This window comes from Dipodomys merriami, unplaced genomic scaffold, assembly GCF_024711535.1.
Source record: "Dipodomys merriami isolate MVZ:Mamm:240054 unplaced genomic scaffold, mDipMer1.0.p SCAF_25, whole genome shotgun sequence".
In the NCBI taxonomy this organism is placed as follows: domain Eukaryota; kingdom Metazoa; phylum Chordata; class Mammalia; order Rodentia; family Heteromyidae; genus Dipodomys; species Dipodomys merriami.
This window is the reverse complement of record NW_027203937.1, coordinates 7,254,815-7,268,108: the sequence shown is the minus strand read 5'-3', so window position 1 is coordinate 7,268,108 and position 13,294 is coordinate 7,254,815. Positions and strand designations below refer to the sequence as shown.

Here is a 13,294-nt window from a genome sequence, read left to right as displayed (position 1 = left end):
CAGACAAGCGAGATTTCCCTCTCACTTGGCATTTTTTGTTCTATTCGGGTCTTTAATTAGTTGAATTAGTCCTATTCACCTTAAGGAGGGCAATATACCTTACTCAGTTGACCAAATCCAACTATAATATCCTCCTGAAACAACTCTGAAGATAGACTCAGAATAATACTTGACCGAAAGCCCAGATTCTGCTTGCTCTGGTCATGCTAATACATGAAAGTAACCACCAAACAAAAGAGTAGTATTTTGAACTTGCCTCAACCTATCAGAGGCTATGAGACTATAGAAAATTTGACAACATAAAGGGATTCTTCATGAATGACAACAAAAATGAACATCTTTTCAATTATTCACTCAACATGCATTTATGAACATTTGTATCATATGCTCATTTGTTTATCAAGTATTTATTGACTGCCTTTTAAAGAACAGAAACATTTCTATTTACTGGATCTTTCAGGCACGACTTTAAGTACTTTAACTGTCCTTAAGTAGCTCATAGTACAGATGAGCAAAGAGATATGTAAACAGAATTTACAACTGAAGAGTACAACTGTAAGTGTAAAGGGTAATTGAAAGGTGTCTGTGAGTAATTTAATTCAAAGGGAACTTTAGAACATTACCTAAAGAGCTATAAGAAAAAAAATAAGTTTCCATAATGTGTGAGCTTTTCAGGATTCTAAATTCTATGACTCAACATTGTTTTGTTAGAATTTTAGTGGTAGCATAATAATCATTCTTGTAATATTTAGATTTTCTCCCCAAATTTCTATGAAAAGAAAAGAAATAAAAGACCTTGAACTAGCAAGCACTACTTGGTGAAAGGTGACAGGTCCTATGCAGCCTGCCTGTTTGGTACTTTTGGCACCTGTTTCATTCATTAGCTCATTTTTCATTTTCTTTTTCTGGGTCAGGTTTATTCTAGGATGTTTTGGAGGTGTGTGAACTATGTCAGTTTCTAGGTTCTCCCTTTTGTAGTTGAACCATTTTGAAAATATTTTGGTAATTTTAAAAACACTTCATTAGTGGTGGGTGTATTTCAGTGTTCTTAACCAAATGCTATGTTATGGACAATCTCTACCTCCTTCAAATATATGCAAACCACCTTTAACAAAATGCAAAGCAATGCTTGTGTTACCATTTGCCAGACATTGTGCTAAATCTTCTCCGATGTGATATCTCACTTAAGCCTTTCAACACCCTTATGGGAAGCATTCTTTTTCTGCTTCTTAGGATGAAGTATGTCAGCTTCTTTTAGATTCCCAAACTTCCAGTTCATAGTTAGACATCATGACATAGAAAGAATAGCACTGAGTGAGAAAGTAGGAGACCTGGTTACAGCTATGACTCTGATTATCTGGGTGACCTTCAGTAAGGAACCTCCTGTCTACATGATTTAGTAACCTCATGTAAAAAATGAGAGCATGGATGCTATGAAATATGGTGTGTGGGTTCTAACTTCTTGCAGAAGAAATGGCTTGTGGAATAAGGCTCTGTCCACTGAGGAGTGTGCCTTACATTCAGATTCATGTATGTCGCCAGAAAGATGTATGTCCGTTGTATTTTTGCAAATGACTTTAGCTTAAAGGTAGCTAGAGAAAGGAACTTGCTATTTGACCAAGTACTGCATTTATTTCTGGGAATAAGTGTGGACTTTAGATTTATACTACTTAGGCTCAAATTTTGCCTGTGCTACTTAGGATATATATTATTTAGGGAATGTTATTTAAATAAACCTTTGGTGGCTCAGTTTCCCCGACTATAACATTAGGATGCCGATTGTACTTATCTCAAAGTGTAATTGTTAAGATTGAAGTGCCATTTGTAAAGCACCTGGAAGTGCTGGACACAGGACAGCAGGTCAGATGTGTACTAAAACAGCACGAATGCCTGGGCAATATGAATACCTTTCTCCTTAATGTATCCACTGCAAACATTTGGATTTTTTGACATTAGAATTATTATTTATTTATTGGTTGTGGGTTTGAAATCAAGGCCTGCGCACTGTCCAGCGCTTTACCACTTGATCCACAGTGTACATCTGGTTTTTGAGTGGTTAATTGGAGATGAGAATCTTATGGGAAATTTCTGCCCAGGCTGACTTGGAACCACAATCTTTAGATCTCAGCATCCTGAGTAACTAGAATTACAGGCATGAGCCATCAGCACCCAGCTCTTTAGAATTCCTAAGCTGGACACACCAATACAGTCATGAGACTCTTATAAACTTAAAGCCTAACAACTTTTAATTCCATTAACATGCTAATAAATGGCCTCTTATTTATTCTCCATTAGATAAAGGTAGATTGTTTAGCACTGGAGAATGTAATGTAATACGGCAATGCAAATTTATACAGCCATCTTTAAAATATATATCCTTTATCAAGCATCATAAACTTTAAAATATTGCATAATAATTTCACATATTTTATTCTTTTAAGGAAGTACCTTCAAATCAAACACTTATTTCCCAGGAAATAAGTTTTAGGTGTCAAGGACTAAATAACCAACAATAAGAATGATTAATCATTATATAGTTAAGAAAATATGCTCTGAAAACCTAATAAAACTATTCAAATCCAAATCCAACTGAATTACAGCTATATTTTCAAATATATAATGTATGAACCAACCAAAACAGAATAATACTGGAATAATAATGTATAGACTAACCAAAACAGAATAGAAATAATAATATAATAATAATAATGTATGTGTGTGTTTGTACACTGAAAGGCTAATAATTATCTCTAATCCTCTGTGAACCTAAGTGTCTTCTATAATTTGTTCTCTTTTAATTGTCTGTCTTTCTAACTTATTTCAACAGAGGGGAAGGGAAATAGTCACATATTAATATAAAATAAAAACAAAAAAAAAAACCATGAAAATACTCAGAGGAAATCAGTCCTGCCAGTGACAAAAAATACACAGTCATATATTAGCTGATGAGCTTTCTGGCACCATTACCATCACTCTTTTACAAACAATGTTGGCATTATTGAAATAAACAAACAAGCAAAGGAAACCCTTCCTCTGTCTTATGTTTCCTTAAGAGGCAGAAGGACTGAGAAAGACTGAGAAAATGGAGAAATCCAAAGGGCTTTAGGAACTGTCCGCCAGGGTGGTGCTGACAGTTCCCCCGTGCTCTCTGCCAATTTTCTTTTTCCTCATCTTTTCCTCCTTTTATTCCCCATCATTATGCCCTATTTTTTCTCTGCTTCCCTGATTACCATGGAATGGAAAGCTTGTTAAACACCTCATTCTTTCACTGAGTCAGTCCTTGAACTCATCACTTTTGCCTTTCAATTCCAGAGTTTCTGTCCTATTTTCTTCTAATTTAACCTCCTCTTTACTTCCTCTCCTCTCTTCGGGGACAGTTATCAGATAGAAGAAAGATAACTTGCTTTCTGCCTTATGAGTCCTTTCCTTTGAGGACAGGACAGTTTATAACATGTTCAACTATTCATTGGTAAAATAGGCTAGAGGGTTTCACATCATTTTAAAAACTTTTCTCTATCATAATGCATCAAAGAGAATATTAAAGAAAATGATTTGGCTTAAGGGTTGAATAGTTTGATTGAACAGTTTGAGATCTTGCATTAACAAATAGCTTTTGGGAACAGAGAGAATGATTCCTAAATTTTATTGTTATATCTTTTTTATTGTATAGATTTAAGGTATATAATATGACACTTTGTTATGCTTATACATAGCAAAATAGTTTCTATTGTCAAGACAATTAACATAGCTATTATCTTATAATTAAACTGTCTAAGAGTATCTAAAAATGTATGTGTGTGCTACAATATCTTTCTAAAAGATAGAGTATCTCTACAAGTTGGAGATTGGAAGGATGGTGGTTTAAGAACAGCCTGGAGGGAAAAAAACACAATAACTCCTCTCTTAACCAAAAAAATAAAGCATGCTGGCACACATCTTTAATGACAGATATGTGAGATGTTTAAGAAGAATGATAACAGTGTGATTGCACAAGACCAACTCTGAAAAATAAGTACATCATAAAAAGGGTTCAGCATTAGTCTTCAATTTGTAAAATGCATGCCTAGAAGACAAGTGGTCAGCTCTGGTTTCAAAGACCAGTACTACCAAAACAACAACAAAGTATGCTAAGAATAGAAAAATAATAAATGCTTTACACTTGTTTGTTTGTGCTCTTTTTTTCTTGAAATGTTGGTAGCTAAAATAAGAGAGTGAAACTCCTGATCCTTACAGTGTAACTATGAACAAGAATAATACAGAGAGTGGACATTGGAATTCTATTCAGAACTTCTATCTTTGCAGGTAGAGAAAATGTAGTTAAGTGGAGGTAGAACTAATGCCTATCCTGTGATAATGACTCTTAAAATGCTATGAGCAGAAAATATCAAGCTATTGGGAAAGCCTCCTTTTCCACAGAATCCCATTTCTATAAGCAGCATTGTCTGGCAATCACAATAGCCTGGTTCAAGAAGGGGGTATAATGGAGACACTCTTTGGAATGAGGACATTTTTGCTTCCTCCTGAGAATTTACAGATGCCATAGGTACTCTGCACTTCAGGGCTGGGAGTAGAATTACTTCCCTCAACAGACTTGGTATTCTTAGAAGAAAAGAACCCTGTCATATTTCCATTTGCATCTGCAGTTTGTATAGGAGTAGCTAGGATAGGTCCTAGCACAGAGAGGCACTCTAAATTTATAATCCTAGTCATATAGGTAGCTAACCAAACAGAATGATAGCTGGCTTACAGCAAAGAAGGCTGTGGAGATGACTAAGTGACAAAATATTATAAGTAGGGTGTTCTACTTTCAAGCTCAAATTACTCAGCATCCTTAAACATTAGTAGCTCCCAATAACAGGAATGATTTTGGTGTTTTTTGAAACTGACAGTTTGGTCTACACATGAATGTTGCTTTAGACATTGTCAATATAACTACTTTCCAGGAAACAAGATAAATGTCCATATTAATAATTTTATTTTCATTCTTCCTAGAGAACAGTGAAACAATATTGCAGAAAATGTATTGCTCAAATATATGTTTCCATGATCTAGCTACTTAAATTCTACCTTCCTTGGTCAAAAGATCCACTTAAATCATTATTGTATATTTTCCTTAGATCAATAGGACAATTATAAAGTCCTTTGCCACATCATTTGACTGAAGCAGGAGAGGATAAGAACTATGTTTGGTCCTGTCTCCAGTGTCCACCACGGTTGTGTGCTCAGTGAAAGATGTTGATTGGATAGAACAAGAATATCAGTGGTACATTTATTTTCAAAGCCTCACTTTGTGAGTGTTTTAGCCACATATAAATATGTATATTAGTCTAAATAAGTAATACAACTTGAAGAAGCATAATGATTTAACTTATAGCTAAACTGTATGTATATTAGCCTAGACTAAGTAATATGACATTGAGAAACATAATGATCTAGCTTATAGCAAGGATGAACAACTTGGCCAAAAATTTTAAAAAACAAATATTTTAGCTGTCAAAGAGGTTCCTTCTAGAAGGAATGAACTCCTCTCATTGAAGATATGAAAATAAGCAAGACTATTTAAAACCACCAAGTATTTGGTGAATGTATATAGACTAAGTACTGTCAGTACTATCTGTATCCTGTTGAACTTTTTCTTCCTCAGTAACAGCACATTACTACATAATGTAGTAGTTTATAATTGAGGCCATTTTACACATGAAAGAATCATGTACCTAGTAGATAGGGAATCTAGTTTTGAAACCTAAGCCTATCTGACAGGCAAGTAGTCGAAATTATGGAGAGTTATGATCTGACATATAGTGTTGAAGAACTTCACTATAAGAAACAGGGTAAAAAGTTTTAATAGTCTTTCTTCATCTAAGGTAACACCTTACATTAGCCAGTACATAATTAACATCAGGAAAGTGTGGTTACAATACATTAATTCATACCATTACATAGGGTTTTTTAAAGACACCATATTCAAATACTTGACAAAATAAATAGAATAAAGATAGATCAAATCAAAATAGAATGAGAAAGAAACTTTATAGTAAAATTTATCTTCAAAACTTAATTCGTTTTCTCAAAAAATGTTAACCAACTTACCTGACTTAGGTATTTAACTCTATTGACATTAATCTCTATCACAAAGTGAACTTTTTAAACCAGAACACCGGAAAAAAAGAAAAGTAAAAGGAGGTTAAACTAATGTAATTAACTAGCCTCTAAAAATGTGTGATTATAATTATAACCAATTTCCTCCAAGATGGTTTGAAAATCAAGGGAAACATAACAGCCTAAAAGAAGTATCTCTGAAAATGTGCTTGAAGAATTGGCTGAATATTCAACAACTTGCTCCACACCAATCACATATCTTATTCAATTATTAAGTTGTGTTTAATTTCCCCTGACAAATACTTTACCCTTGTTAATAGGCATTTAGCATTGCAAAAGCAATTCTCCTAAGTCTGTGGGAATGGGTTTTAAAACATAGCCATTGCTAAGATGCTGTGCCAAGTGCAATCAGAAGAGGGTGGAGACGGGCGAGGAGAGAGCTAACTAGTTAGTTATTGGTGCAATTCCTTCACATAGGGTTTCCTGACAAGGTTGAATGTATAAAACCTCAAACATCCTGAGACCTTTTCAGGGTTTTCAAAAGGAGAATTGAACCACTCCTGGGTATGTATAATTATTTTTAAAACTGACCACTGAGTACAATCCATCATATAGAATATATGTATATGTTGTGCAATAATGTGGCCAGCAAATGATTTTATTAATGACATCTTCGAGGTGGAGGGATCCTAGAGATTTTACCAGCTACACTACTCTTTTTTTTAATAGAAGGAAATCTGAGGCCATAAAGAAAGAGAAAATTCTCTATGGAAAAGCTAGCCAGTATAACAGGATACTATCTCCCATATTTCTATTAAGTGTATTTCCTCTGTGATCTCCCTATGAAGTTTAAGGCATATATCTTATTAACTTCGCTGCCTAAAGTGTTTACCAACAGGGTCTCTGGTACTGTATTTCAAAACAACGGGAATCGCGTGATTCTTGTTCACAGAACTGAATTTTCAGTGATTTAGAGGAAGCAATACCTCTGCTCCCCATCCACCACTCACATATTTGAGGTAGTCACGGTATCATAAGCAGTAAGTGTCTCAGAAAGACTGGCTGAAGGAGCCCAGCCGAGTTCTGGTTAGAAAGTAAAGCCTTGTGTCCTAGAAGCATATTATACGTTACACATACTCAGATCATTCACGGGCAAAGACTTTTCAAACATAAGTCCAGGGAGCGCATCACAAGGTCCAATCAGAAAACTCTATTAACATTATTTCGGACAAGGAGCAGGGAATGGTAACGGGTAACCTTGCTTCCAAAACCTTTGAACTTCATTTACTTGAGAACACCAGTCATGTTTAGCAAAATCCCAGGTAGAAAAATTACTACCTACAAACCTCATGGAGAGCTCTTATCTGTTGAGGAAATTTTTGGTATGCTGATTTCAAATAAATTGTGTAAAAGTCAGTCACACAATTGAGGGGGGGTGGGCATGAATTTGACTCCTGATTTTCTATCTAAAATGAAAAGAAGCCCATTAACTTTAAAAGCATCAAATTGCAAACTGGTGTGTCCCATTTCACCCCGGGGTACTTGGACCTCTCCATGTCCCATCACCTGCGGGCTGGCTCCAGTGGGCGATGATCAGTGATGAGTTCAGGAGCTTCCAAATCGTACACCAGCTCAGTCACTAGCTAAACGCATAAGATCCCAAAGCAAGCAGATCCCTAAGGCGCCCCCTTTCCTAGATGTATCGGATCTTCTGCATGCTGGAGTCCGGATCCTGTCACCACCAACTTAACAACCTAGCAGCTGACTGGAATATCAAGGGGTTTTGCGGATGCCCTAACCCTTCCTGCTCCTGAGAAGACAAGCAGTCACCGCTTCTGTCACTGTTCCAATAAGCAGACATACAAACAGACAACAAAGGGAATTGTTTGCACTCCCAAGGGAGGCACAGCATGCATTTAAGGAAGAGAAAAAAAAAGGACACGAATCCCTTGTCCTACCTTGCATCCAAACATCAACGACAAAGTGTTGTTGGTGCAAGCAACTTTGCAGTGGCAAATCATTGGTGTAAAACAGTCAGGGTCCTTAACAACAGGGGACATTCCTTCCGGGCTGCGGCAGTGGCAGCTCGCTGTGGGACCGGTGCTCGCCCGGGCACATGGAGCGGCCGCCTAGACCGAGCTGGCACTCGGCTCGCTGCCCCCTGCGCCCAGCCTAGCCATCCCGGACCACGTAGAAGCCAGGCTGCAGCGGGCAAGTAACCGAGCGAGCAAGCGTCTCAGAGGGTCTCTCTTTCCTGGGGAAAGAGGAGTGGGGGAAGGGACAAACCAAGAAGGGTTCTCCCACTGTGTTGGATTTGAGGAAGAGCAAATTTAAAAAATAATAATAATTAGAAATGAAAATAAAAAAAATAATCAAAGGCAGCGAGAAGCTTGTAGAGGAGGTATCACAGAAGGCGGGGCAAGATTAGCATGTCAAAGATGTGCCCGCCTACTCGCCCCGGCCACACAGGATTGTCATACAAGCTGCAAAGGATTAGCAGTTATTCCCTCTGGAGAGAGGAAAGGGGAGAGAAAGCCATACTGCAGCTCCCGATTTGGTGAAAAGCCAGTGGCTTGCTGCAATCCAGAGTAACCATAGGGAGCGCTGGCCAGGCAAGTGGGGTGGGAGGGAGGGGCCAGCCGGGGAAGCAAGCGCCGGGAGCCTGGCAGCTGAGCGAGCTGAGGGAGCTAGCAAGAAGCATGCTCTGGACCACCCAGGGGTGCCTGGGGTAGCATGCACCTCACACGGGCCCCCACCGTGATGTCCTTCGGAGTGTAGATGACCTCCGAGGCCCAAGATCCTGGGATCAGGAGGCCAGCGCCCAGCAGCAGCCGGAGGAGCATCCTCCCGGCCTCCAGCCAGGCGAGCAGGGGACAGGGGAGGGGAACGTGGCCTGCAGAGGTCTGGGGTAGAAAGGGTCGGCCCAGTTTTCGCTCTTGCCTGGCAGGGTCAGCTCTGGTCAGCAAGCCTACTCAGTCCCCAGAGGTGATCGAAGTGACCTCACGGCTCAGGTTTTTCTCTGCTAAGAATATTTTTCAAACTCAGAAAGAAAGGATCCACCTTCTGTCCACCTTGATGTTTTAGTGGCTCCCAGAAGAGTTTATGTCATTCTCCAAGTAGGAATGACAAGGCTGATGGATGCTTTGTTTTTGTTTTTGTTTTTTGGGCGGAGGCTGTCAACATTGCAAAAATACTTTAAAAAAAAAAAAAAAGTCTGCCTGAAGCTGGTACAGCTGCAGAATCACTTATGGGAGATTTTAAAAAGTGCTATGGAGACTGCTGGGCAGGAAGTCAGTCTGTGCAACACTCTTTGAGCGCCACTTCATAGTCTCAAGCTACACCATGGTTCGTAAAAAGACAGAAAAATATTAGGGCTTTAAAGCTGGCTCTGGTGATCCATGTGGTGGTGTGGAAGTCATTCACAGGCTCTGGGCCCCTTGTGTGTTCATCAATGTGGCCCGGCTGTGAAACTCTGTACTGAAGAGTTGAGAAGCCTCCACAGACATAATAAACCATGCCCAAGTCCAAGCAGCAGCTCTTTACTCATATTGTTTATCTCCATTATAACCTAAGGGTTAGTTGTGATTGGATACAATTTTTCTAGAGGCAAACAAAAGCCAGAGACCCTGAGGCTATGCTACTTATGCAGGTCTCATAATCAATAAGGCATGAAGGTAAGCTTCAAAGCAAAGTGGTGGGTGTGAGATAGTTGGAACAAAAACCAAAACATCCCAGCAGAGCACCAGTGGCTTGTGCCTGTACCTCTAGCTACTGAAAGCAGGACAATTACAAGGCCATCTCCAACAAGAAGTTTATGAGACTCCTTCTTCTTCCACAGACGTGTATGGTGGGATGTGTTCCTTCCTGTCATCCTAACTTTGCCTTGTTGGGAGGCTGAGAGTGGGAGAATTATGTTTTGAGGCCTGTCTTAGGCAGAGCAGTCCAGGAGATGCCTGTACCAAATGAAGAAGCTGGGCTAGGACAAGGAGTCTAAATAAAATAGATATGTTAAGGTTAAGGCATGTGTTAAGTGGGAAGCAAGAACCCTTCTCAAAAATAACCAGTGCAAAAAGGGTTGGAGGCCTGGCACATTGGCAGAGCCTCTGGCTAGTAAGAGTAAAGCCCTTGAGTTCAAAGCCAATCCTTCCAGAAAGAAGGAAAAAGAAGGATAAAAGGAAGGAAGGAATGTAGGAAGGAAGGAAAGAAGGAAGGAATTACTTGGAGATCACACACGTCAATAGCAAGACTCCAATCCCTAGAATTTTTTTAGAAAGTTAAGCCTGCCACATACACTTAAATGTGGTGATTTCAAGTTTACGGAGGTACTAAGCTCAGATACTTGAAATATGGGAACTATATAGTTCTAAGTATCCATAGCAAACTTCCCTAGAACACTACCCTAATGCGATTCCAAACAGAGTAATTGCCAATTAAACTCAAAATTAACAAGTCTCAGTATCACTCTGTGCTTCATCCTTGAAGGTACCTGTGTTCCAGTAAGAACAACAACAACAACAAATCTTGCCAAGTTGAATGCAGCATCTTCGACACTTTTAACTCTCCCACCCCAAGCTTCCTGTCCTAAGTTAATGGAAAGTAAACCTGATTGTGCCCGAGCTCTACGTTTTAGTTCCATAGGCTGAGGATGCCAGAAAAACTACAATTTTAATCAGCCCCCTTGTGAGAGGAATATGGGCACAGCCTATGAAATTAAGAGCTCTTTGTAGAGAAATCAATATGGAACAAAGAATGAGCAAAAAATAGTATGGAAACACTGTCAAAGCTGAGTTAAACCTGGCTCTAACTGAAGAGGGCAGGCATACTTTAAACTTTGCTATTCTCACACAAAGTGCAGAAGGAGTTACCTGCTTCATCTGTTAGGAATAGGTTGATTCAACATAGTAAATATCTAATGAAGTATCTCTGATTTTGTGAGTGTGTACATGTGAGTGTGTGTGTATTGCTCTTAAGTATGCTATCCCGTTTTAGGAAGAGTTTTGTTTGAGGCAATTTGTGAAATCTTTTTGGTTGCATTTACAGATTAAGTGTATCCTTTAGCATTTTATCCCATTATGTTAACCATAAAACGTGTGATTGTGTGAGCATTTCCACCTACAGAGTGTCTATAATTATGGCTGCTTTTTCTAAAGGAGAATAGATTCTAAAAATGTTGTATAATATTTCCCTTATTCATTAGCCTATAATTTGGATTTCAAACACCCCAAAAGTATTGTATGCTCTATATCGTGATGATCCAATAATATCTAACACAGTCTTTCCCTAATGAATTACCCAAGTTAAGGCTGACCTCTTATTCTAGGGCAGTATTCAAAGGCTGTTATGTTAGTCCCCATTTGATAGGTTGTGCTGGATCTGACTAATAAGTCTGAGTGAAGCAAAACTCAATATTAAATTTCAGTCATCTTTTATGTTTAATTTCAATCTGTGAAAGTTCATTTTTGTGTCTATTTCAACTCTATGTATTTATGGCCATTAGTGTGTATCTCTGTGGCTTATATACATTTGACAAAATGTTTTCTGTTTGCTTTTATCTCCCAGTAATAACTCTGGAGTGAATTGAAGGGTGGAGAGGAAAGTAGAGGCCCTGGTGCCATGACAATGTATTCTCCAAGCTATAGTCAGCAGCCACTATGGTTACAAAAATGAGTCACTGTTACCTTAAGATATAAATTCATTGCCTCCTGGGTCTGAAAAAAAGCACTAATTTGGGAGTATGCTGCATGGGGGTGTACTGCAATATTTTTAGGAGGAGATATTACTGGGGAATGCCAGATGATGCACTCATTCTAATAACTAAAATATCCTTATTTAGACATTTCAGTGATTGGCAACATTTATAGCTCTTCATAATAGCTCGCTTTTATAATACAATACAACTACACAAAAACATTTTATCAAATGGCTTCTTTCCTCAAAATGGACTCATGATCACAAAAATGTTATCAATAAATCTCACTAGGGTTTTGTTTCAATCTTTTATTAGTACTCTATCTCTAATGGAAAATCAGGCTAGGGTAAGAAAAATCAGCTTGTAATTCATCTTGTATTTCTTTGCTGATTGTATCCATGGAATTTTTAAACAAAATTTGTTTATATTAGAGAGGAAAAGTTGATGAGACGCTCGGTGCTAGATTCCTTGTTTCTACTGACTGCTTTTTCTTGTGAAAATACTGTAAAGAGGGGTTACAATTACATGGGCAAGATAGTGAGTACATTTCTTATCAAGCATTGTAGCCTCCTCCTTTGTTTCTACTGACTGCTTTTTTGAACAAGCTCACCAGCTTCTTTGTGCCTCACTTTTCTAATATATTAAGTTGAAGTGGACATAATAGATCATCTCTAAATTTACTTCCGAGGCCAAACCTCTCTGAGTGGCCTTTCAAATAAAAGTTTTTAAGAGTACAAAGGAAATTTGAGAACCCATTTTATTTAGTCACTGATGCTTAGAAAAATGAAGCCTTCTTTGGTGTTTGCTATTTGACAGGTACTAGTGCAATATTTTATGTGCATGGCTCTAAATTCAGTAGATTACCACAGACTCCTCATTAGGGCTGATTGTGTGACCCCTCAACTTCCCCTTCAGTGATGGAATGCTGATAGCTTCAAATCAGTTCTGAGGGAAACTTTACACCATAGAAATGGATAAACACTAGGCAATGGGACTAATGTTTCTTCAGAGAATATTTCATGCATTTATCCCTAATCTATTTTCATGCATTTATCCCTAATCTATTTTATAAACCAAGTTATTTAATCATCACAACTCATCAAAAGAGAAGATGAAAGAGATTAAGTTACTTGCCCAAGCAAAGTACTAAACCTGCATATTATGTTTAAATGAATCAAACTAACAACAACAACAAGATGGAAAAAATGTTCATGGCTTTCAAGTACAGATGTTTATTTCTTTCTCAACTACTTGCTTGTTACTTTGGTCCATGTCATGCCATGACAGAGGAACAGCTTGTCTTAAGAACATGACGTTTCTATTCCAGAAGAGAAAAGATTGGATTGCAGTGGTTCTTTTAACACTTCTTTAAACAACAAAAAAAACTTTTTTTGTTCTCATATTGGTAATTAAGAAATAGTACATGTTCAACCTGATGCCAATAGAGTAAGAAAAGATAGAGGGAAGGCAGGAAGGAGAATTGGTTTGTAAAGCTTTAATTGGGGG

General features: G+C 38.1%; 1 protein-coding gene across 19 annotated transcripts in view; it reads right to left on the bottom strand.

Moving 5' to 3' along the window:
• Dlg2 (discs large MAGUK scaffold protein 2) overlaps positions 1-13,294 on the bottom strand; it is a 2,075,786-nt gene that overhangs the window by 1,237,948 nt on the left and 824,544 nt on the right. For 2 of the 19 annotated variants that reach the window (XM_070034872.1, XM_070034873.1), the window contains exon 1: positions 8,058-8,568. The exons of 16 other annotated variants lie outside the window; for them this stretch is intronic. In XM_070034872.1, the coding sequence (XP_069890973.1) occupies positions 8,058-8,159 (102 nt within the window). In that variant the 5' untranslated portion in view covers positions 8,160-8,568. Of the gene's footprint in view, positions 1-8,057; positions 8,569-13,294 lie in introns of those variants that run through there. One more of the 19 variants, XM_070034876.1, reaches the window with a different exon arrangement.